We start from the raw sequence: 25,731 nt of genomic DNA on the forward strand, positions 1-25,731 counted from the left end.
CCTGGGCTAGGAGGCTCTTTTCCACGGGCTACCTAGTCATACCTAGTGTGTGTCTTTCAAGATTGTTAACCACAGTGCTTGTTTGATGCACTTCTTTCTCTCTTCTGCTTTCTGACATTTTCATTGGGAACTGGTTTTTAAAAAATTACCTGTTACAAACATAAGACAAATCTAAATTTATATTATTGAGTGATCAAGTAACTGATAGTGATTATTTGGTACTTTCAGAAAGATTCTGAGCTTCTTGAAGGGGGAACATGTGTAAAATAGCGACACAGAGAGACTGTGTACTAATGGATGATATGAAATATTCAATAATGGTTGCAGTTAGTAAATAATGTAATACATTTATAATTTTAGCTTTCTATTTAAGGGGTGTAGTTCATTGTTTGCATAACCAGTGCCATTCCCAACACTCGTGCATCTATATCTAGGGCCCTACTAAAATCACGGTCTGTTTTGGTCAATTTCACAGTCGGAGGATTTTTAAAATAGTTTCACGGTTTCAGATGTTTACATCTGAAATTTCACAGTGTTGTAACTGTTGGGGTCCCTACCCAAAGAGAGGTTGTGGGGGGGTTGCAGGATTGCCACTCTTACACTGCCTTAAGAGCTGGGTAGCGCCCTTGGCTGGATGTCGCCAGTCCTGCCCCTCCCCTACAATTGCCAGATATCGAGGGGAAGGAGAGATCAGGCATCACAGTTTGTGATGCATTTTTCATGGCCATGAATTTGGTAGGGCCCTATGTATATCTATCAGGTGTAGAATACACCCGTAAATCTGGGATTTTCCTCATAGGAATCACATTTTCTTACTATTAGTGTTTGTTAGCAGAAGTAATAGAACAGCAAAACACTTTCTCAGAGCTGCATGAAAGATCTCCCTTCTTGTGTGGAACATCCTTTGACACCAATAGAAGAACATTTCATGTAAGGAGAGCAGAATAGCAGAGTTTCAGATCTATTGTGCATATCTAAGAGGATGATTGTCCTAAAGATAGAATTAACTGGAAATACTTTACAGGGTGTGGTGGCACTGTGGGCTAGTTAGAAGCTTCTCTCTTCTAGAGACTTGTGTAAACGTTTTGTTCATGTCCCAGCTGTATAAGAAACTTGAATTTTTCTCAATTTATCCCTTGTAAATGTTTTTCCACATCACATGTTTAACTAAATCCTGGATTTTTCTAAACCCAGGATGCCAGATGAGTCAAAATATGAGAAGAAGGCAAGGACTAAGGTTAATTACTGGATGGTGGGTAAACTTAAACATCATCTGCTGTAATCTGCCTGGCTAGACCAGGTGCTGAACATTAATTCAGAAAAAAATAATTGAATAAATAAAAAGTTTGTGTTAATAAAATAAAATGTTTGTGTTCTTAAAGCATAAAATATATCAGTTTGGTGCTGACTGTGAAGATTCTCATCTGATTTAAAACTTATTATGGACACAAATGAGTTTACAAGGTAGAGGGGTTTGTCTGTAAAGCAGGGGGGAAAAATAGAGAGATCGCTTATCACTCAGGGATTCTTCCTACCCTACGAATCACTGTTCTCTCTTTAAACCCACTCATGGATATATGCTTAAAGAAAATCTGAGTTTGTATTGTTGGAATTAGCCTTGCAAGTAATGATTGGTGGTCTCATTTTTCAGGTAGTTGCAAGACATGAGGACTTATTGGCACAGGCAACTGGGATTGGATCTCTGGAAGGTATAAATTCATTTTATGCTGGTTAATTTTTAGTATAATGGAGACACTGTTAATAGCTTCATAGTTAAGGTGGCATCAGACTGTTGAGTAGTAATCTTACTGGACAGAGGTCTTACTTTATTAATACATGGCAGTTTTCTTTAATGTCGGCAGATGGAGCTGTAAGGAGAGTATTTTGTTAATACTTTTTAACGTAATTACACTATAGAGAGATTTGTTAATAGAAGGAATGTTCTAAGCAACTTAAATAATGCAATCAAGTTTCTGTAAGTATCTTGAAAACTCACATTGTTCTAAAAATTCCATATAGTAGCCTCCAGTCTGTCAGCTAACACACCATACAGCTACATGTTGCCATGAATACCAGCTTTGTGAATGATGGAACATGTTTCTGATGTCATTTAATCTACAAATAAAAACCAAAGTAATTATTTTGTGGTCTTAATTGCATTACTTCCTTTTTGTAAGAGGCTGCAAAATTAAATACAGATTTTTGACTCCACGGGTTGGGGTCTGGTATAATACCAGTTGCTGATCAAAAAGTCCTTATTTGGGAACTGTCATGTCTGCATAAAAAACTGGTCATTATGTGGTTCTTCAAAATAGATATAAGGTTTCAGAATCTCACTTACTTTAAAATTACATTTTGGGTCCCATTAGCCCAGGGGTTCTCAATCTTGGGGTCAGGATATTGCATGGGAGTCGGGAGCTGTCAGCCTCCACCCCAAACCCTGCTTTGCCTCCAGTATTTATAATGGTGATAAATATATAAAAAGGTGTATTTAATTTAGAAGGCGGGGTCTCACTCAGAGGCTTCCTATATAAAAGGGGTCACCAGCACAAAAGTTGGAGAACCACTGTATTAGCCCTTACAGTCTTGCTAACAGTCTTGCTTGGTGGCATCTGCGATTTTATGAGAGTACTCTCCACTCCCTTATCCAAGACATGTAATGCAAATATTCAATGGTACAAGACCCTGAACGGATCCCTGCAGGACCCCACTAGATATGACCTCCCAGTTTGACATCAAACCATTGATAGCTACTTTCTCAGTACAGGCTTTCAACCAGTTCAACAGTTATAACCTGGTTAAAACTGATGAATGTGCTAACCAGATGCCAGGGGATTTGTGTCCCCCCTTTTCCTCTTCTGATTTTCTAATTTTTAGCAAAATCAAAAGGGCTCTGGCCTCTGATGCCTAGAACAATCCTGGAAATTTTGGAATTAAACTGATGTGCTGTTCAAAAGTTATTGTGTTACAGCCAGCCAGACAAACAGAGAAGTGTGTCTGCCAAAAAAGAAGAAAAATGAGTTGTCAGACTTGTGTATCAAAATTGCTAAACACTTCTCCTCAACTCAGCAGTGTCAACCCTTAAAATGCTAGTGTTTTCTAAATTGCCAGGCAAATGAATGCTTAGGAAGATGGTTTGTACTCCACATTCAAACGATTGAAATGGGCAAGTGTTGATAAACATCCCACAGTCACATTGTCACCCAGTAGCAGTTTGTCCCGAGTTGAACTTAAATGCCCTAAAACCACGCTTGGTTTTGAAGGCACTCTACCCTTATTGGGAAGTCTTAACTATGGAACTTGCTTGGAGACTTCACTCTATGATGGCAAAGTTATTTAAACATTAATTCAGCCTTGAACCATCCCTATTCAGTATACATGGTAAGTTACCCACATTTTGAAACTAATGAAAATAAAGTATGAAGAGGTTAAATGACTTGTCCAAGTCATACAGTGTGTCTGTTTCAAAACTGGCATCAGAGTTTGGGTTGCCCAACTCCAGTCCTGTGGTCTCACCTCTGGTTCATCTGCCGTCTTTTGAGTTCAATTCTTATCTTACAAACTATAACCACAAATTGCAATTGCATCCTTCTTTATAGTACTGTATGCTGCTCTCTTTGACTCTGTTGCTGGAATTGTGTTCATAAAGATGGTTCTTATTCCCTCCCCCCAGCCCCAGCAGCTCATTTAGTGAGAAACTGTGCATTAGTTTTTGCATGTCAGTATTCCCAAAGCTGCACATCCTCCTGCTCCCTGGGCACTGAATTGCTACCACTTGGGTCTCTAACCTGAATGGTTAGGGGTGCTTTAGGTATAGATTCATAGGATGTAGATATTAAGACACCAAAATGGGGCCTGATACTTGGGTAATGGGAGTGGAGGGCAAATTCTGATTTTACATTTTTTTAAAGGTACAAACCTTAAATTCCCAAAGTTAAGGTTTTATTTTTTTTTTAACATTTCACCTCCTCCCCCCGCCCCCCAAACGAAATAAAACTTTTATCTGTCAATCCACCTGAAATTTCTTAAATTTGCTCCTCCATCTATATAGAGACCTTTTTTAATTAAAAAAAAAAGAAAGAAAGAAAAAAAAAAAAAGCTGGGGGTTTTTGGTCTTTGTTGGGGTTGGGATTATACAACATATTTGAGGGATGTTAGTAAAGTACTTCAATTTTAAACAGTTAAAAAAATCTTTGTCAGTCTGAAAAGTGGCTTGGCCTAGGGACTTCAAATTTGTTTAATTTTAGTTGGCCTTAATGAGAACTGATGCCATCTAAATTTCATTATAAAATTAAAATCTTTAACAATATAATTTCTCTCCATGAATTGCAATAGCTGCTTTGGATCACATGAAGAAAGCCTAGCCTGAAAGATACCCTGGGGATATCCTAATAAGCTCTGGTATAGGTGAAAGGCACTGCATAGAGGCACTATAGACTAGCGGACTCAGTAGAGGGCTAAAAGCCAGAAGCTTCTAAATTCTATTCTCCGCTCTTCCACCCTGTATAGCCTTAATAATTAAGCTTGTATAGCCTTAATAATTAAGCCTTGTGGTTTTTGTCCACTGATCTCGTAGAGCTGTGCAAAAATTAGTTATGCCTAATGGTCTCCCCGTAAGGTAGGGAAGTAACTCATTGTCCACAAAAGTTGAATGATTTGTCCAAGGTGTTACAGCAAGTCTGTATCAGAGTAGAATCTTGACTGTCAGTCCCTATACTCTAGTCTGGATCACATTACATCCCATGGAAATTCATTTAGGCAAGACTGTGAACCTCTCCATGGCTCTGTTTTTAATTTTTGTTTGTTTTTCCCTACACTTTTCTTTGTATCCTAGCTCTGCTACCTTCCAGAGCACATGGATCATAAAACCTAGGAAACAATGTGCAGCCTGACAAGTGGTATGGTTTGATGGGGTGGACTGGATTGAGCTAGTGGGGAGAGAGAAGTTTTTGCCATGCAAAAACTGAAAGGCTTAAGGTGGCCACCTCACAACTTCCAAGCAAATACACCAACAAAACACTGCGGTATTTTTTTCTATTGCCACAAAATAGTGAATTCATGAACAAAAAAGTAAGGTGGAGTTAGGGTTGCAAATACCTTTTTAAGAAGAAAACTTTAATAGACTAATGTTGTTTAAAAGGTGAGAGAGCCAGGAAATTCAAAGGTAAAGTTACACTAAAGACAAATAACTCTATCAAATACTAGAAAGTTTAGAAATATAAAGTTACAGTTCCACAAAACAGCCTTAACTCTGCCCTTCATCCAAATAGATCACATGGTCTGCACATCATTTATCTTCCACATTGACAGTATTCACAGAGTAAAAAATACTTAAATTTAAGTTGTTACTTAACATTCAAAGTGGATGGATACCAAAGAAAATCAGCATGTATGTATGGGAGAATCAGACAGTCTGAGATTATGGAAATATTCAAATATCCTCACAGCCTGCAGACTCTTTTAAATGCATAAGAGTGAAATATCTCCTTAATCATTCAAAAAGCCAACCTTAACTATCCCCCTATTCTCACCTGTAGAACAGAAGTCTCTTAAAAAAACATTTACCCTTTCTGCATCCCATGCGTTTCTGGTATGGGCTACAAACTAATCTGGCCCAGAGAGCATCCACAGATTCCTTAGCCCAAGGTGACCAGAGGTCTCGACATCTCTTGTATTATACTCCATGGATGGAACAGATTTTTTTTTTTTTTTCCTTCCAGCTCCTACATCCCAATTTTCTACTATTGTAAGGAAACCACTTTATATTAGTAGTGGTATTGTGGGATCATTTTAATAGCGCTGTAGCACTGCCCTGCTACTATTCTTCCAGCAGAAGCTAGAAAACCTTGCCTTTTTAACCAACTTTCCACTATATATTCCATATTCATCTTCCTCATGTGAGTTGGCAATCACGTGTCCTCTATTCTATATATTAAATGGAAAAAAAACCCTTTGTTATTGCAGAGTTAAGATTGTCCAGTGATCACTTGTGCCCTTTCAGAAGTTTGAATTTTGCTGAACTCTGTAAACCAGCAAATTCAGAGTAAATGCCCACACAACTTTGTCTGTCTTCCCAGAACTGGCATTGGCCACTGGGAATTATCTGCATGCACTGGGATAAGTGTAGCTGTCCTGAATGGTGGAGGAATAAGTTGGAGCAGTTCGGGGTGAGCTGTGATTGTGATATGGGGAGATCTGAGTCCGAGTCCCCACATGTGTATCAAAGGACAGGTGCATGTGTACCTTGAGGTTCCGGTCTGCATCATTTCAGTACAGAATTGCGTAGGCTGTCAGTGGCAGAGCACTGGGGTCTTCTTGCCATGGGTATTGGAAGTGTTGAGATGGGATATGAGAGCAGTCTGACTTTAATGATGGATAGGGAAAGTATAGATTTAGGTGGGACGCTATGTGCAAGCATGATGGGGTTGTAAACATTTTTCCAAGTGTAGTTTTCAGTGTTTGAGCATAAGGCAGGTGCAGGTAGCACCTGTCCATTACAGTGAAAAGGTAGAGTTGGAAGTTGTATTATGGTTGTATTGGGGCATCACTCTAAGAGGAGAGAATTAAGATTATGTGACCATTTACCTTAATTCTGTATTTTCTGGTTTTCAGAAGCTTGAGTTTTGCTGAACTCTGAAGGGGCACAGGCTATCACTGCTTAACTCTGCATTAACAAATCTTTTGCAATTTAATTTCCTCCCTTTTTTTAAGCAGGAAGAAAAATGCTTGTTGGTAGGAATTAATCCTTTAGGCAGTTATTGTTCTTACCTAGACTTAGTTAATGTGCTACTGAGGCTAGGTAATAATCAGAAGACCTAGCTTTTATATAGTGCTTTTCAGCAATAGATTTCAAAGAACGTTACAGCATTATCCCAATTTTACAGATGGGGAAACTGAGGCACAGAGGAGTGATGTGACTTGCCCAGGGTCACCCAGCAGACTGGTAGCAGAGTTAGAAATAGTCCTAGACAGTGGTCTTTGCACTAGGAGACAGAGTTGCAGTGTGATTCCTTAAGTGCTCCTCCCCTTCCTTCCACCCTTCTACATTTTGTTACAGTAGAATGGGGTAATGGTTGCCCTTTGAAATGTTTTCATTGTATAGTTGCTAACGTGCCCATGAGAAAAAATCTCATCCATGGTTTGTCCTAAAATCTTGACAGTTTTATTACATGGTTGTTAAAGTAACTCTAACTATGTTAGAGAGACACATACACCAGTCTTCTTTCTCCACTCCCTGCCCCACCGTTCTTTGCAACTTGTAGCCCCACCGCCACCATTCCGAGATCCCTCTCCCTTTCCCATCCTGTTAAGCCATTAGATGGCACTGTAGAAGCCATTAACATGTAAGAAGCTGCTCCTTGCAGTCTCCTGCCCTATGCTCCTGTATACACACATCTCAGACAGCAGCTTACTGGAAGGCTACGTTACCTTGGTTACCTAGCCTGAGATGCACACTGAGCTGGACTCCTCACTCCCATTGCCTACCCGCAGCGGGGACTCCTGCTGGCCCTGCTTCAGCCAGGCTTCCCCAACATGCCCCACATCCACCCAGTTCCTCCCTCCTTCAACTGAGGCCCCTCCCCACTCACTCTGGCCAGCCTTCACCCACACACAAGTGGTCATGTGTATCTGAGCTGTTCATTTTCTGGGCTTCCCAACCTTACATACAACAGAGGCAGTGCTCCATTATAATCTTGTATGAAATTAAAGGGAGAAGGAGTGGAGAGGATCCACCTACCTCTCGGCAGCATAAAAGGCTCAGAAAGGAGTTAAGTGGCCCATTCATCTGAATGAGATACATTCTCTTGCAGTTGATATTTTAAAGACTAACAGATTTATTTGGGCATAAGCTTTCCTGAGTAAAAAACCCCACTTCTTCAGATGCATGGAGTGAAAATTACAGATACAGGCATAAATATATATTGGCACATGAAGAGAACCTTACAAGTGGAGAACCAATGTTGAAGGCCAGTTTAGTCAAAATGGATGTAGTCCACACCCAATAATTAATGAGGAGGTGTCAATACTAAGAGAGGGAAAATTGCTTTTGTAGTGAGCCAACCACTCCCAGTCCCTATTCAAGCCCCAAAAGGTCACACCCTTGTAGATTGACTGGGGCCCACCAAATAGTGATGCATGCACACACACGGGAGGGAAATGTGGGACAGACAGGTACCCTGGCCCTATTCTCCATGTGATCCTTCCCCTCTCCCCACAATCTCGCCTCCTATTCCCATCTACACTTCCACCGCTTACTACCCTCCTTCCCAGCAAGCATTTGCTTTTGTCGTTTATTTTCTAAAACTACAACAACAAATAGTTTCAGTGCCTTCTGAATACAGTATTCTACCATGCTCAGTTTGTTTCCCCAAATAAAAATCCCCCTTTGTTAGAGGCAGATTGGAGCATTATGCCTGTTGTTTAACATCTACCCTGAATTTGGATTTGAACTTTCAGTGCTGGAACTTGATGACTGTCATGTACCCTCAGAGCCACCTGTCTTCTATGATATAGAGGTAGTTTTCCAAATAGTTGGCCTCTCTGCACATGCTCCGTGTAATCTATTAGGCGTGTAAACCTTAGTGTGTCTAACAGGAGAATATCAGTGTGGAAGGCTACTGAGTAACAAAATGGTGGAAAATGCCAATGATCTTGGAGAACCTGGTTAGTTTAGTTTAGTTTAGAATAACTCAAGTACTGACCTTGAGGGAAAACACTGGTGTACTCTAATTTGAGTGAGAGCTGAGATAGCAAATACTAGTGATTATGACCAAGAGGAAGCTGAGGAATGACCCCAAATGTGAGTGTGGAGAATCTAGGCAAACACTTGAACACAGCCTGATGCAGTGCTCCCTGTCAACATCACATACTCCTGAGCAGCTATTCAAGATAAGTGACAACTCTGGGTATTGGCTGTGGCTTTGAAGCAACAAGCGATGATGATGAACTAAGGAAGAAACTCATTTTCAAATACTATTTAGTTTGATTTCCTCCAAAGGGTTGATGAGTGCCGTGCACTCTATTGTGGTCACCACGGAGTATTTCAGATGATGATCTGAACCCTGGTTTGATCTCTGTTTGTGAGCAAAAAAAGTCAGAGTGTGTAATGTTTCAGGAAAAGCTGGTATTGACGGGGTTTGCATCTTGGGGCTTAAATGGCCCCAAATTTGGGTCCTCACAGTATCCTTTGCCCCCTTAAGGCACACCACATTTCAAGGCAATCCGATTAACCATATGGATTTTAGTCCACTTAGAACAGTCGAGCTTTAAACAGAAAGCTGATCTTAACTATAGCAGAACTGTTGCTCTACTGTAATAAATGATAACTGGGATGTTCAAAGGCCTGTAATAAATCCATTTAGAACGTCTCAATTTATGAAGGAGAGAAGAGTTGACATGTTTATACAATGTATGAGGATTCATTTGTAAACAGACTAAAAAATGTGTGAAGATTTAGTATATGTGAACAATAAGAATAAGCCTGTGAATGGAGGGTGGCTGTCTGTCTGGGGCAGATTTAAGGTTGTTTGTTGGAGTGTGTAATATTGTATTTTGTGTTTATACAGTTAAGTAGTTTGAATTGGGAGTACTTGCATATTTCTCTGCATCCTTTTCAGTTCACGCTGACAGATTTTTTCTTTTTTTGTACCGCAATGTAAAGAGAAATGTTAAGTAAAAACCTTAAGTTGGTAGTTTGTGTCTGAACTTCTTTGTTTTGCTTTGGCTTTAAAATAATAATAATAATAATAAAAACTATTGGGCTAATAAGGTGCTACAGAGCTGTGGTTTTTGTGGAACTTGTGAGCTCAGCAGGAGGCCTAGGAATTCACGAACATCCCCATCTCTGCCACCGTATTGGAGGAACTGCAAGGGACCTGCATCATCTTTCTTTGTCGATTCTGCAGAGTTTTGGTCCTGCTGAAGCCCTCATCTGCCACGCCCCAAACCCCTGCCCTGGCTTTGATCTCCTTCCTCGATCCTAGCCTGGAGCACCCTCCTGCACCCCAAACCTCTCATCCCCAGCCCCACCCCAGAATCCGCACCCCCAGCCTGAGCCCTCACTCCCCTCCCCCGGCCCCAGCCTGGAGCCCCCTCCCTTACCCCGAACTCCTCATTTCTGGCCCCACCCCAGAGCCCACACCCCCAACCAGAGCCCTCACCCCCTCCTGCACCCCAACCCCAATTTTGTGAGCATTCATGGCCTGCCATACAATTTTTATTCCCAGATGTGGCCCTCGGGCCAAAAAGTTTGCCCACCCCTGATCTAGATAATCTTTAACTAGTAAATTTGAGGTCAGTGGATGTTGTTGATGGCTCAGCACTCTTGAAATTGTGCAGGTGCCTAGAGCTGGTCTTAGAATCCTAACTTTAGGCTCCCATTTTGAAAAATCTTGGCCTACATCTTTATCTCTAACTTTTTTTTTTTATACCTGGTGCTTAGGTTTGTTTAATTGTAAACTTGATATGTAGTTTTTATAAGTTAATACCACATTTCAATGTATAAAGTTGTTTCTGGGGTAAAAATAATTCTTCACCTAGGGTAAAATGAGTAAGCATTGTGTTGAAAGGCTTACTGGCTCCTGCTAAGGTTACAGGGTACCACATGGACTTCTGCATATAACCCTTTTTCCCCCAAGGGTCCTAATCTTCTACTCTCCACAAACTGCCACTCCTTTCCCCAGGCAAAACTTAGTTTTGGGTTCTGGCTTGCACTTGGCCCAATGAGTGTATATGCAACTTTGGAGCACGTTGGATTAAGTTCCTGACATGAGTACAAGTGTGGGGTTTCAGTTCTTCATTTTAGCTGAAGAAGTTGGTGGGAGGATGGAGAACCTTTTTGTTAATGTCTTGCATAAAGGTATTGTAACAAATCTGGCTGTGCAAGACTTCACGGGAGTCGGTACATGGCATGATGTGGTCACTCAGGCTTTGTTGGAAGATGGGGCATTAGAGTTTGCATCTTCCTGGTTCAGAAGCACAGGTCCTTGTTAGCTGAGGTAAAGAAGAACTTCTTTCAGCTGTTGTTAATGTGTATGAAACAAAGTTAAGCAATTCTGACTTTATCCTGCAAACTTACAAACTAGTTAGACCACTGCAGCATTGTATGAATAAATCTGGACCTTATTTATTCAGTAAGTCTTAATGTGAATCAGTTATTCTACTTCATAAAGTTGTGTGTATATAAAACTGTATGTGCTAACTTATTTTCAGAGCATAAAGATTTGTATGCGTTACCCTGCATACAATGAAAAGACTTTTGCAGATAAGACTTATGTGCCAAAGTCTGAGCTGGAGGATACATAGATTCATAGATATTTAGGTCAGAAGGGACCATTATGATCATCTAGTCTGACCTCCTGCACAACGCAGGCCACAGAATTTCACCCACCACTCCTGCGAAAAACGTCTCACCTATGTCTGAGCTATTGAAGTCGTCAAATCGTGGTTTAAAGACTTCAAGGAGCAGAGAATCCTCCAGCAAGTGACCAGTGCCCCATGCTACAGAGGAAGGCGAAAAACCTCCAGGGCCTCTTCCAATCTGCCCTGGAGGAAAATTCCTTCCCGACCCCAAATATGGCGATCAGCTAAACCCTGAGCATATGGGCAAGATTCACCAGCCAGATTTAATAATTTTATTAAGATAATGTTGAAATAAGAAACGGTACAGAGTTGAAGCATAGAAGTTTGTGGTTGTCAGGGGATAAGGTACAGATTATCAAGGGGTGTAAAATTCGATTTAGGAGCTGGTGGAGTAAGGATTACATAATAATCTGCAATCTCCCCGACTGGGGGTAGAAGTTTAACCGGTCAGAGTACAGACATTGAGATATGGGGTAAGTTATCCACACAACTGCTATGTTCAGTATGCGGAGTATAGTGAGTGGATACGATGGTGGGGATGGGTCTACCCTCATTTGGTGGGGTTTAATATTCAGTGGGTTTATGGTTCCAGTTCATACGGTCCGATGGGGAAAGCCTCTCAGTCTCTTTCCCACAGTGGGTGCACAATGTCGTACCGGCTCACTCCTCCTGGTACTGTCGGTGGCCGGTGATGTGCTCGATGTAGATGTCCCTGGACCATCGGATGGTGTCCGAGACCATGAGGCGCCGCATGAGCCGTGCATAGCGTCTACCGATCCCGCAGGTCCGCAGCACACGCTCGTTGCAGGGGTCCCAAGCGCCCAGGGCTCCGACAGTCAGGGCGTCCAGCTGCACCTCGTAGCCCTTCGCTCTCGTGTCTGCCAGAGGGGCGTATTTTTCCAGTTTCCAAGCTCGGGCTTCTTGGAAGGCTGGGGTCCTGTTCTCGAAGGGGACCGTGATGTCGACGAGGATGATCTTCTTCTGGGCCTCGTCGGTGACGACCACGTCAGGTTGCAGCGGGCTGTCGGTACTGGGGATGGCGCAGTTCACGGCGACCTCCCCCAGGCGCGGTGTGATGGCTTTCCCCAGGCGGTTCTGGATGGCGTTGTGGCGCAGCTGCCAGGCTCTGGAGTGGGGCTTGCAGCTGCACAGGACGTGGGGCAGGGTCTTGTTGGAGTAGCGGCACTTCCTGCAACGCTTGTCTCGGTTCCCGTGGCAGACGGCTCCATTGAGCGGGACGCAGTTGAGCCGGGCGCGGTGGATGAACTGCCAGTCGGCGAAGCAGGTGAAGCCGCCCCCGGCGAGGAAGTGGTTGCTGGCGTCCCACTTGCTGGTCAGTTCGAAGGCTTTTCCCTGGTCCGGCTTATGCTTCAGGGCTTCTATGTACAGCGAGTGGATGGCTGCCTTCAGGGTCCTCTCCAGCAGGCCCCTGGCGCTCGGGGTGACGATGGTGTTGCCCTCAGACCTGATCTGCAGCACCAGGACTCCCAGCTCCTGGCGCTCCTTGCACCACTCCCAGCGGCAGTCGATGCGCTTCCCCAGGCGGCGCGTGGCATTGCGGGCGCGGGACCACAGTGAAGTGATGTCGCCCCCGTCTCGGCCAAATTTGCCATCCAGGGAACCGCTCAGGAAGCTGGCGGTGTCTTGGTCGGAGGGGGCTCTACCGATCCGCTTTTGTGTTGCGTCATGGAGGGCTTTCGCTGCGATGCTCCTTACCATGGCGTCGGGACATGTCAGCAGGCGGAAGGCGTGGGTGATCACCGCGATGTCACACAGGTCACCCATGCGGGGGACATTGGCACCTCCATGCCTGTGGGTGATATAGACCAGCTCATTGCTGGCTCTCTGGGGAAGGAATAACCACTTCTTCACCAGCTGCCGGATGATCTTGTCTGCCTTGTTGAGGGATCTGCCACAGCGGATCCCCTTAGGACGAACAAGATGCGGGGGATCAGAAAGGTGTTCAGGGCGTTTATCTTTTGCCACGGTGCTAGCAATGAGGTGTCGATCTTGGCGGCATCCTGTAAGATCTCTTGGATGGTGTCCTCGGGTGTCTGTCGGACACGGAAACCCGTCGGTGTGCCGAGGTGTCGGTAGGCCTGCCCCTCTGCCAGGGGGATGACGGGCTCACCCTGGATCTGGAATTCTGTCGCCTGTACCGAGTCCCTTTTGCTGCCATCTATGTGGAGGGATGCGCACTTCTTTGCATTGAAGCGGAGCCCCATCCAATTGGCAACTCGACTGGTGGCATCTAGCATACGCTGGAGGTTGTCTGGGTCGTCTGCGGTCAGGACCAGGTCATCCGCGTAAGCCAGGACGCTCACCCTCTCACCGTGGAGGTTGAAGCTGTCTGCGCCCTTGGAGATCGCTCGCAGCAACGGCTCCATGACGAGGTTAAAGATGATGGGGCTGAGGGGACAGCCCTGCTTAACTCCACTCCGGATCGGGATCTCGGCGGTCTCCCCTTCGACCGAGCGAATGGTGGTGCTGCACCCCTCGTACATCTCTTGGATCACACGGAGGAAGTTCTCTGGCATCCCAAATTCCTGAAGCGTGGCAAAGATGTGGTGGTGGGGCATGGACCAAAAGGTGTTGGCCAGGTCGAGCCATGCTACTGTACACTGCCTCCGCGCCCTTCTGGCCGTTTCGATGATGGTTTGGAGGACAAAGTTGTGCTCATAGCAGCCCTCGCAGGACATGAAGCCTTTCTGGGTGGAGCTGATGGCCCCCCCGCACACCGACCACTCCGTGATCCTTGACGCCAGGCAGCTGGCATAGAGCTTGTACATCGTGGAGCAGCGGGAGATGGGCCTCCAGTTGCTGGGGTCATCTCGCTCACCCTTCTTGTACACCAGAACCGTCATGGCCTTCATTACTACAGAAAATTCTTTCCTGGGTAACTCAGATCCCACCCCATCTAATATCCCGTTCTCCCTGCAACCACAGCTGTTCCTGTCGAAGTCTGAGTCCTCAGCCCTCTCAGTGGCTCCAACCCCTGCGGGATGGCTAAGATCAAGCATAGTTTCTTTTGTTTTTTACAGTGAAAATATTTGTAATAAAAAATATGAAGTGAGCACTATGCCCGTTGTAATTGAGATTAATACATTTTGAAAATGTAGAAAAACATTAAAAAAAATTTATAATTTAAATTGGTATTCCACTATTGTTTAACACTCGGATTAAAACTGTGAATAATCACAATTAACTTTTTTAATCGAGTTAATTTGTTTTGAGTTAATCGCTTGAGTTAACGGCGATTAATTGACAGCCTTAGTTTTGATATTTAAAACACTGATACAAATTTTTCCTGCACAAACCCACTCACACTTAAGCTTTCCCTGGCGGAAGTGCTTGTATCTAAAGCTTTAGCTGATAGAATTTTGATTCCTAAAATTGTACACAGCAGCATTTGTGCTGGAGAACAAAGCAGTGATGAAGAATGTATAACATTTCAGTAGAAGCTTTTTGATTGTCACATTTAAGGTTTATGATGCCCAAACTCACTGACATTGTATATTTAGGTCAAAATGCCGGGCATTGAAATGTTTCTCCGCTCCTTTGTGCCATGTGTTGAGTATCTTTTTACAACTATTTTAACCCTTTACGGTCCAGGTTGGTCAGGTTCCCTGGGCTTCTTATTTTGGTCTGGATCCCTGGTAGGAAGGGACTTCTGAAACTTCACATACATTGGCATCTTGCATGTTGCCGTGCCCATCTTAAACTTTGTCCCCCTCGACTTAGCCTAACCAGGATAATACATGGTTATTGTATCTATATTGCATGAAGGGTTGGACTCCGACATGTATACGTTACTAGGGCAAAAGAATAGCGACATGCATTTTCTCGGAAAAAAAGTCTTGCTGATCACTGGACTGAATATGCCAAATTGTTTGAGAAACATTCAACACCTTTAATATTAAATGAGAAAACAAATGAACATTGAGGTGGCACTCTTTCTTGTGTCCAAATGTTTGGGGTGACAGTTTGCATTTACCTGGGCATTTCTGTCTGTGTTTAAATCAGAGCTTAAAAAAATCTATTTGCTCATGGTGAGCAAATGCTGTCAACTTTACATCTTGGACTTTCATGTCCCCCTCATTCAGTTCCTTGCCAACTCTGTTCCACCAATGATGCCAGCTTGAGTACCCCTTTTGTATCTGTCTCTCATAGGTATGTCTTCTGTGCCACTGCTTATGCGTGGAATTCATGTTTTAAACCTGTTTAATCTAATGACCTGGCTAGCCACATTTAGATTTCTCCTAAAAAGAAATAAAAAAAATAAAATTTTATGCCTGAGAAGTGAAGGGGAAAATAGTTCTGTCATGTGCACGCACATGGAACTGTACCATCAAGATATGTACATATCTTATAGAGTAGCTGCACTCTCTCATTATCGTTGTCCCTCTGTTTCCTTCCTTCCTTCCACCCAACCATGTCTGTTTGATGATCACTTGTCTTCAATTCTAGTTTGTGCCTGCCCCCAAAGTGTACAATGTTCTTACTTTTTTGTGAGACATCTATGTTAGGATATAGATATTCAGGCCTGTCTGCAAAGGCCTGTACTTTAAGAACTTAGGTGTATTCTTATCACTTGGCTAGTTCTAGAGGTATAAAAGAGAGAATCAAAATCACTGTCTGCTGGTGTAAGGGCCTTCTCTTACTGTGACAGTCTGAGGCCCTGTTCTTAGGCTAAGGCCTTTGGCTAAGCAGCAGAGGCAGCTATAAGCTAGGAAGCGACCGGTCACATCCTCACATTCCAAACTAGTCACATTGAAAGAAGGTGACTTTTCAGGGCTGTTAGGAATACAATCCTGTCCTGATAATGCCTATCACCTCCAGAGAAAGGGAAGTGCCTAGAAAATGTAAAAGGAAACAGCATCCTGTCTGGCAAGAACTCACTTATCAATACTGGGATGTGAAATCCTCACTTCTGTATTGTTTTGTCATTATAGTTCTCACTTTGCTATTGTTTGTCTGTATAATCTCTGTCTGGTTCTGTGATTGTTCCTGTCTGCTGTATAATTAATTTTGCTGGGTGTAAACTAATTAAGGTGGTGGGATATAATTGGTTACATAATCATGTTACAATATGTTAGGATTGGTTAGTTAAATTTCAGGAAAATGATTGGTTAAGGTATAGCTAAGCAGAACTCAAGTTTTACTATATAATCTGTAGTCAATGAGGAAGTGAGTGGGCGTGGGTGGGAGGCGATGGGCGTCTGGGTGGGGGAGATGGGAACAGGGAATGGGGGTAAGGAAATTGGAACCATGTTTTGCTAAAGGGGGAAATGGGAACAGGGAAAGGAGTAAGGAAATTGGAATCATGTTTAACTAAGGGCAGGAATGGGAACAGGGACACAGGTGTAAGGCTCTGTGGTGTCAGAGCTGGGAAGGAGGACACTAAGGAAGGAAACTGGAATCATGCTTGCTGGAAGTTCACCCCAATAAACATCGAATTGTTTGCACCTTTGGACTTCGGGTATTGTTGCTCTCTGTTCATGCGAGAAGGACCAGGGAAGTAGGTGGGTGAAGGAATAAGCCCTCTAACAGTCTAGAATGGGTGAGTGTGCTTAAAATGATCAAAATAGATTTCATAGTCCTCCAAGCATAGGTTGCAGACATGTCAAGTTTTAAGTGGACAGGTGTCTACATCACAAAAATGACTGTTAGTGCTTGGCAGTCTTGTTAGCAGTTTTAACATGGAATACAAAGAGAGTGAAATACCCTAATCGTGTGTTCAAGTTGGGGTTTGACAGAGCATTATGAGGGAAGTTTGCACTACAGCATACCTGTTCCCTTCATGAATAGGGGAAGGGGAAAGTGATATAAAATTTGAATGTGGTTTTACTTGCTAAAAGGAATTTTTGTAATACAATCAGTTCTTGTACAATTGTTAAAGCATTTCTTCTCCCCCCCAATATAAACAAAATATGCTAAATGTACAGAGTGGGGTTGTTGTAAAACCTCATATTGAATTATTCCTTTATATCCTCCCTGACACTCCAAAAATATATTACAAAAAAAATACTGAGGATTAATGTTGTCCTGCTGCTAAATGATTCTATAATCTTTTCTTGTTTTGAAGAGGGTATAAACTACACTTTAGCAAACAATAATTTTTTATTTTGTCCTCTTAAAAGAAACAGCTAAAATGGCTATCTAACATGTTAGGAAAAATATATCCCTGTGTGGACTTTTTCTGGTAATTTCTGTAGCCAACTTAAAAGGAGCTTGTAGTGGTATTGTTGACTTACTCTTAACTAAAGTGGCCTGAACATGGGCATTTATATGTTTCAGTTCTTTGTTCTTGTTTGATTGGATTTTCAGTTCCTCTTATACATTGGTTTCTCTGAATTAATGATTTTTGTAGGTTGTCTGTAGTCTTGCCAATGCCAAGTGAGTTCTGCCTTTGTATGTGTCTTGTCTCTTACAATTGCTCAAACATGCACATTGGTTGCATGGCAAATCTGTATGCTAAGCATGACAAGTTCAAAAACCCGGTCTCCCACAGTTGTGTTCAAACTGTGTTATCTGAAGAGCCGTGCTGGGCATCAAACTGTGTTCTTGGAGTGCAGCAGACTATAAATGCTGATTTTGTTCAGAACTGAAAATATGTTGAGTCACGGTGCTAGTGGGTATGAATTCTTTTTTTGTTGTTTGAAGCTGTTGTTACTTTAAAGCATCAATAAGCTTATTTTGCCCTTTATGGTTTCATGTCTAGAAGGATTTAGAATGTGGTTTTCAGCAAGGTTCAGATGGAGATATCTTTACTCACATTGAATAGCACCATATTCTATATAGATTCTAGTACCGCACTTATCACTGTAGTATCAGAGCACCTTCCAGTAGTGTATTAAGCAATGTGACTACACTTCTGTAACGTGTTGTTTGTGCTCTCATCCTCTCCCAAGGGGGAAGAAACGTATACAGTGGACTGTCTTGTTCTGGAAGGTGGTTTTTGCTATGTATTAGAGAAGGCAAGGTCAAAGAAATGCACCTTGCACTTAGAGCAGAAGTTGGTGAGGTTTGTGATCCTCTTTAGTTCCTGGAGGAGTTCATTCCATGGTCTCGGACTGGCCCCAGAGAAAGTTCTATCTCCTACACAGACAAACTTTGCCCTAATTGTAGAGTTCAGTTGTTCTAGAGGAGTGTAGTTTTTGATGACAGTCTTCATCCCAGAGATTTTAAGGGGTCTTTTAGATACCCAGGCCCAAGCCAGGGAGTGCCTTGAAGATAAGGATTGAGACCTTTAACTTGACTTTTTTCTATGGAAAGCCAGTGTAGAGAGTAGAGGACAGTTCTGATGAGCTTGTGGTAGCCTCTGTTGCTGAGGAGATGCCCTGCAGTGTTTTGTTGTAGTTGGAGTTTTCTGAGTACTGATGACTTCATGTCCATATTTCAGAGTAGCAGCCGTGTTAGTCTGTATTCGCAAAAAGCATCCGATGAAGTGAGCTGTAGCTCACGAAAGCTTATGCTCAGATAAATTTGTTAGTCTCTAAGGTGCCACAAGTACTCCTTTTCTTTTCATGTCCATATATATGTCATTGCTGTAACCTAGCCAAGAATTGCGGAATGTGCAAATAACTGCGGCCAGGCCATTGTCTGCCAGGATGGGACGGAGTCTCCTCTAGCCAACCGAAGGTTAAAGAGCCTTACTTGCTGATGTAGCTATGAGAGCTTAGTATTAGCAAGGAATCCAAGGGTATTCTTGAGCCACGGACCGAATTGACTAATTGTGGATGTGTTACTCCTGGGGGAATTCTGCACCAAAAAATTTAAAAATTCTGCACACAAAATTCTGCATATTTTGTCAAAATAACAGTATAATCATGCCAGTTACAATTATTTTGATAATTTGAAATAAATTATCTGTCAGCAAGTATGTCTGTAACAGTACAGGAAAAAAAAAAGATTCTGGTAATTTTTTTTGTTTTGTTTTGGACAAATAGGTTCCTTATGAGGCATATTAATACAGAACTTTGTGTAATTTATTTAAATTACAATACAGAACTGTATTTCCTACACCTGTCAGAAGCAGTGCACAGGCTTGGGGGAGTCAGGGGTAACGGAAAAGCTGAGGGAGAGGGAAGGAGCCTAGGAGTGAACCTGGAGGGTGTTGGGTGTGGGTAGGAGGTTTTTCTTGGGGGTGGGATTGTTAGGGTGTTGGGAAGCCTCTCCCATGCAGATTGTTGCTGACCCCAAGCATCTCCCATTCAGTCAGGCACCTCTGCCCCTGTCCCCACACCTCTCATCCCCTTGGGTCTCTCTAGCCTCCCAACCCCAGGCTCAACGCTGTCACCTCACTAGCTCCTGAGCCCTGTCCACCCCCTCCACTAGCCATTCTGAACCCCACTCTGTGACCACCCCCCCCCCCCCGCCCCGAGCAGTCCCGTGTGCCCCACTCTGTCCTAATCTGGCTCTGCGGGCAGTGTGCTGTGATGAACTTCTAGTCCTGTGGGAATTCTGCAGCACTGGGCATAGAATTTTGTATTTTGCCTAAGAAGTGCTGCAGTTCTGCCTTTTGTCCACCAGAGGCTGCTGTGGTGTTAGAACAGCCAACTGTGTTTATGACGGGAAAATACAAAATTATGTGAGACAGATGAATTATGTGTGTCTACAGATGTGCAGAATTCCCCTAGGAGTCATGTGCACCTTCAACTAAAGGAGACTACATTATATGCCATGAGTAGTCACACTGATTTTTTTGGGATTTACTTGTGACTAAAAAGCTTCAGGATCTGGCCCTAAATTGTGTATAATAGATTAATACATTAAAATAATCTACTAGTTGACTTATGATCTGTACAGTTGATTTCTAAATATACAGCGTTTCACTTTATATAAAAAGATTTATTGGAAGTGGGAAAATTATAACTTTATGTCAGATGAGTTATGCTCTATTGACTGTACGTAAAATGCCTTCCTTTTCACAGGTGTCCTTCAAATGATGCAGACTAGAATTGGTGCTCTACAAAGTACTGTTGACAGGTATGTCGTTCATTATGTGATTTAAAAGTATTTATGAGTTCTGCACTTTTCCACTATATTACATTTCTAAAAAGTATTTCCTTTCTTAATAGAATAAGAGCTAAAATCATCGATCCATACAACAAAATAGTGTCTCGCACAGCACAGCTAGCAAAGCTTCAGGTAAATTACATTATAAATTTACTTATTTTAACTTTATTTTTCAAAATAATTATTTTGCTTCCAGATTTCTTAAAAAAAAAAAAAAAAAAAAAGTTAAATCACTTACCATATGAAGAAAAACATCTTGGTAGAGACTTCAATTCCTCAGTGAACTTAAATCCTTGTAATCCATTGGTGCAACTACTTATGGGTTAAAAGGGCAATGCTTCGTTTTGCAAGGCAAAATTCAGTTTCCATTCTGTGAAAAGTAGGAGTCCAAAGTTGGCACGAATTAGATTAGTGTAGTGGGGGCGGGGGCGGGGGAGGAGGGGTACGGGGAGAGTGAACTCTCCTAGAATCTGCTGACCTACAAGTGAAATCAACTATGCTTTTTTAGAAACAGTGTTTCATGCACAGAGCCAGTATCTCTTCCTTCCATGTTCTCTTAAACCCCATGTTATTCATTTAATTGATTAAAAAAATTGTTTCTTTTAGCCTCATCCCTATTTTCAAGAGTAATATAGGAAATATAACCTCTCCCATTCTCATTTTGTAGTTGCTGCCACTTTCTAATTCTGAAGCTCAGTGCTAGAGGAGTTGTAAAGACAGCGAAAATAAGTAATCAGATTTGTTATGGAGATATGTTAGAGTTAATATTAGGGCTGTCAAGTGATTAAACAATAATAATAATAAATAATACCATTTATTTAAATATTTGTGGATGTTTTCTACATTTTCAAATATATTGATTTCGCTTACAACACAGAGTATAAAGTGTACAGTGCTCACTTTATATTTATTTCTGATTACAAATATTTGCACTGTAAAAAAACAAAATAGTCTTTTTCAATTCACCTAATACAAGTACCGTAGTGCAATCTCTTTATCATGAAAGTTGAACTTAGAAATGTAGAATTATATAAAAAAAAACTGCATTCAAAAATAAAACAATATAAAACTTTAGAGCCTACAAGTCCACTCAGTCCTATTTCTTGTTCAGCCAACTGCGCAGACAAACAAGTTTGTTTACATTTGCAGGAGATAATGCTGTCTGTGTCTTGTTCAAAATGTCACCTGAAAGTGAGAACACGTGTTTTCATGGCACTGTTGTAGATGGCGTTGCAAGATATTTACATGCCAGATGCGCTAAAGATTCATATATCCTTTCATGCTTCAACCACCATTCCAGAGGACATGCGTCCATGCTGATGGGTTTTGCTCGATAACAGTTGCAGGCCAATGCATGTTCATTTTCGTCCTCTGAGTCAGATGCCACCAGCAGAAGGTTGATTTTCTTTTTTGGTGGTTTGGGTTCTGTAGTTTTCGCATCGGAGTGTTGCTCTTTTAAGACTTCTGAAAGCATGCTCCACACCTCATCCCCCTCAGATTTTGGAAGGCACTTCAGATTCTTAAACTTTGGGTTGAGTGTTGTAGCTGTCTTTAGAAATCTCACATTGGTACCTTTTTTGCGTTTTGTCAAATCTGCAGCGAAAGTGTTCTTAAAATGAACATCATGTTCTGAGTCATCATCCAATACTACTATAACATGAAATATACAGTAGAATGCAGGTAAAATAGAGCCGGAGACATACAATTCTCCCCCAAGAAGTTCAGTCACACATTTAATTAACGCATTATTTTTCAAACGAGCTTCATCATCATGGAAGCACGTCCTCTGGAATGGTGGCTGAAGCAAGAAGGGGCATATGAATGGTTTCACATATCTGGCACGTAAATACCTTGCAGTGCCAGCTACAGAAGTGCCATGCAAACTCCTGTTCTCACTTCTGGTGACATTGTAAATAAGCAGTGGGCAGCATTATCTCCCATAAATGTAAACAAACTTGTTTGTCTTAGCGATTGGCTGAATGAGAAGTAGGACTGAGTGGATTAGTAGGCTGTAAAGTTTTGCATTGTTTTGTTTTTGAGTACAGTTATGTACAAATATACATTTGTAAGTTGCACTTTCACAATAAAGAGATTTCACTACAGTACTTGTATGAAGTGAATTGAAAAATACTATTTCTTATGTTTATCATTTTTACAGTGCAAATATTTGTAATCAAAAATAATATGAAGTGATCAGTGTACACTTTGTATTCTGTGTTGTATTTGAAATCAATATATTTGAAAATGTAGAAAAACACCCAAAAATATTTAATAAATTTCAATTGGTATTCTATCATTTAACAATGCGATTAAAACTGTGATTAATCGCGATTAATTTTTTTGAGTTAATCCCGTGAGTTAACTGCGATTAATCAACAGCCCTAGTTAATATATATATTGAAGGACAGTATAATAGGGTGGGTGGCTCATTTTAATGCTGAAGGTGTATCTATTTGGATGGATGGTTCATATTAATTTGGGCTGAGGGTGGGTGTGGATACCAGGGCAGAATACAGGTTGTTTGTTCTCCTCTACCTCTATTTCCATATGTATGATATTAGGGTGACCAGACAGCAAGTGTGAAAAATTGGGACGGGGGTGGGGAGTAATAGGAGCCTATATAAGAAAAAGACCCAAAAATCAGGACTGTCCCTATAAAATCGGGACATCTGTTCACCCTATTTGATATCAAACTTTATGTCTTAGTATTGTTCTGTTGAGGTTATTTCTCCCTTAATGCAATTGGAGTTTAATGAAGAGTTTGGGGAATAATTTCTTTAATATAGGGATGGCAAAAGTGCAGCCAGTTGAACTAAATGTGACCCACACAGTTATCCTCATCTTTAATACATAAGTGAAACCTGCAGAGAATATAGATATTGGTGAAGAGAGAGGGACTGGAAGGAAACTCTTTTTACTAGTTGTTAAACACCTCCAACAGTGGGTTTTTATAATAGTGATAAATTGTACAGTAGAACTTGGAGAGAGGTGCAAATGCAAAACACAAAACCCTGATAGCTTAAATGAACTATTGTTAAATATTTGAGTTTCTGTTCATGCACATTTACAATAGCTTCAGTGCATGAACTAGGAATGTATCTGTAAAGCTAGAGATATACCTGTGTTATGGATGCTGTTATCCCCTTTGCTTTTTCTTCCTGTCCATTTGTATCTTTTTGTCATATCTAATATTATTATGAACTGCACTTTCGAGTTTCAGATTGATAGGTATCTGATTTTTAGCTATGCAAACAGCACTACAGTTGAGGATTCAGTCCTTTTGGAATTGCAGCAGAACAACTTTGCTAAATCACATAATGTTTAAGGGCTTGTTTCTACTGTTACTTGTATTAAGTAGTACTTCAGTCTGCGAGTAGTATTATAGAAATCAATGGGGCTACTTGCAAACTAAAGTATTACTCAATATGCATAGGTCTGGATTCTGCTATCCTTAAGTGTTTTAAAGTATAAAGACCTCTTTATAAACACTCCCTTCATGACATCATTGTCAAACTTCTAACCTCTCCGCTTTGTTGCTGTGGTGTTCTTTGCCTTGCTCTACCCCCACAATACCAGGGTCTTCAGCAGAATCACAAAACATGCTTCCGCCTTTACATCATAAAATCTTCTTCTGAGCATGGTCTTAGTCTTGTCTTTGCCGATCACAAGCTAAAGGGGATTAACAGTTAAAATATGTGGATGAGGTACATGTAGCTTAGAAAGAAAACTGCAAAGAAAATGAGCTACCTAACCAAACATTTCCACAACTCCTTTGAACAAGCACACATTTATAAACTGCATAGTGTATGAATTTTACATTTTATCTAGAAAACCAGATAAACATAGACCCATTTCTGTACTTAGATATAAGTAAAGTAAAATACAAAATATTCACCAATAGATATTTTTTTTCTCCAGTAAAGAACACACAAGCTAAATTTATTTGTTCTAAAGACAAGAAGGTGGTGGACACACTAAAACTGGGAACATGACAGAACACTTAAGAAAAGTCAGATTTTCTGATTGCTCATAGGGATGTATCTTGCACTGGAACAGCTACAGGCAAATCTTTGGTTACTGAGGAAGTTCTTAGTTAAAAAATATGAAAGTATTTAGTATTTAAATACTAACTCGAGAGGTTAGAAAATAAGAAGTTTTTGGATTTTTTTAATCCTTAACCACAGCAGCTAATGCCTCTCTATTAGTATGTTGGTACAGGAGTAGTTCCAGGAAGAAAGAACCTTTTTTTGCTTTCAGTTGAGCTAGTCAGTCCAAATATCTAGAGACCTCAATATCTTATATATTATTTGAACATGGTCTATCAGATGTTCTTTACGTGTGAAGTACTTGTTCTGCTTTTAAATTGCATCATATAAATATAATATAATCCATAGAAAAATAGACTATAGCAATTCATTTATTTGTACTCAAACCACTGAACTACATAGCTATTAAATAAGATTTTTCTTCACAGAAATTCCCAAATATATAATCTAGTGGAACTCACAAATTAATCAGTGTAAAAGGAATAAATACCTTTTTTAATATTAACCATTATTAACTTGGGTAAAACAAAACACTGGCAAGGGATAGGTATAGGATAAATCGGTGTGAAATTGCATTAGTAAAATTATACATTGTAGTTGCAATGTCTACATATTTGTCATTCTTAAGAATTTTTTTCCTCTGACCTAAAATCTGGCATAAGTTATCATAATAGGGAGAATATTTTATCAAAATTAGGAGAACCATTATTGTAGGTGGTTTATTTTCAGCCTACTCTAGAACTAACACTTTTTCACTTTTTTTTGCTCTTATATCTAAATATAACTTTTTCCATTACTTATTTTTTCAGTCTGATAATTCATTATGGGGATCAATTTTGTGTGTGTGTGTAATAATGAATAATAAGTAAGGCTGCGAGTCTGTCACGGAAGTCACAGATTCCGCGACTTTCTGAGACTTCTGCAGCGGGTGGTGCTGGCTCAGGGGCAGCCCAAGCCATGCAGCCCCTGGGCCAGCAACAGCAGTTTGCGTGTGTGGGAGGGGGGTCAGGACTAGGGACACGGGGTTGGAGGTGTGGGGGAGTGCTTACCTGGGCTGTGGAGCTCCCCGGCTCCCACTGGCATTGCCCTGCAGCTCCGAGGCTGTGGGGGAGGGTGTCTCCATGCTGCCCGCGCTCAAAGGCCCTGCCCCTGTAGCTCCAATTGCCTGCTGTTCCTGGCCAATGGGAGCAGTGGCAGCCAGCGCTTGTGGCAGGAGCAGCGGTACCCCTTCCTTGACCCCTCTGCCGCCTAGTTGCTGCAGGGATGCGGAGCTGTGTAGGAAGCCCCTGCCAACCCTCCTCCCCAG

The 25,731-nt window shown here is 41.6% G+C and overlaps 1 protein-coding gene across 1 annotated transcript in view; it reads left to right on the forward strand.

The window, feature by feature from the left end:
- Positions 1 to 25,731, forward strand: part of COG5 (component of oligomeric golgi complex 5) — a 304,028-nt gene that overhangs the window by 2,050 nt on the left and 276,247 nt on the right. The window contains exons 3-5 of the mRNA XM_074942459.1: positions 1,652 to 1,709; positions 20,295 to 20,349; positions 20,442 to 20,511. Coding sequence (XP_074798560.1) covers positions 1,652 to 1,709; positions 20,295 to 20,349; positions 20,442 to 20,511 — 183 coding nt within the window. The remainder of the gene's footprint in view (positions 1 to 1,651; positions 1,710 to 20,294; positions 20,350 to 20,441; positions 20,512 to 25,731) is intronic.

This window comes from Natator depressus, chromosome 1 (assembly GCF_965152275.1).
Source record: "Natator depressus isolate rNatDep1 chromosome 1, rNatDep2.hap1, whole genome shotgun sequence".
In the NCBI taxonomy this organism is placed as follows: domain Eukaryota; kingdom Metazoa; phylum Chordata; order Testudines; family Cheloniidae; genus Natator; species Natator depressus.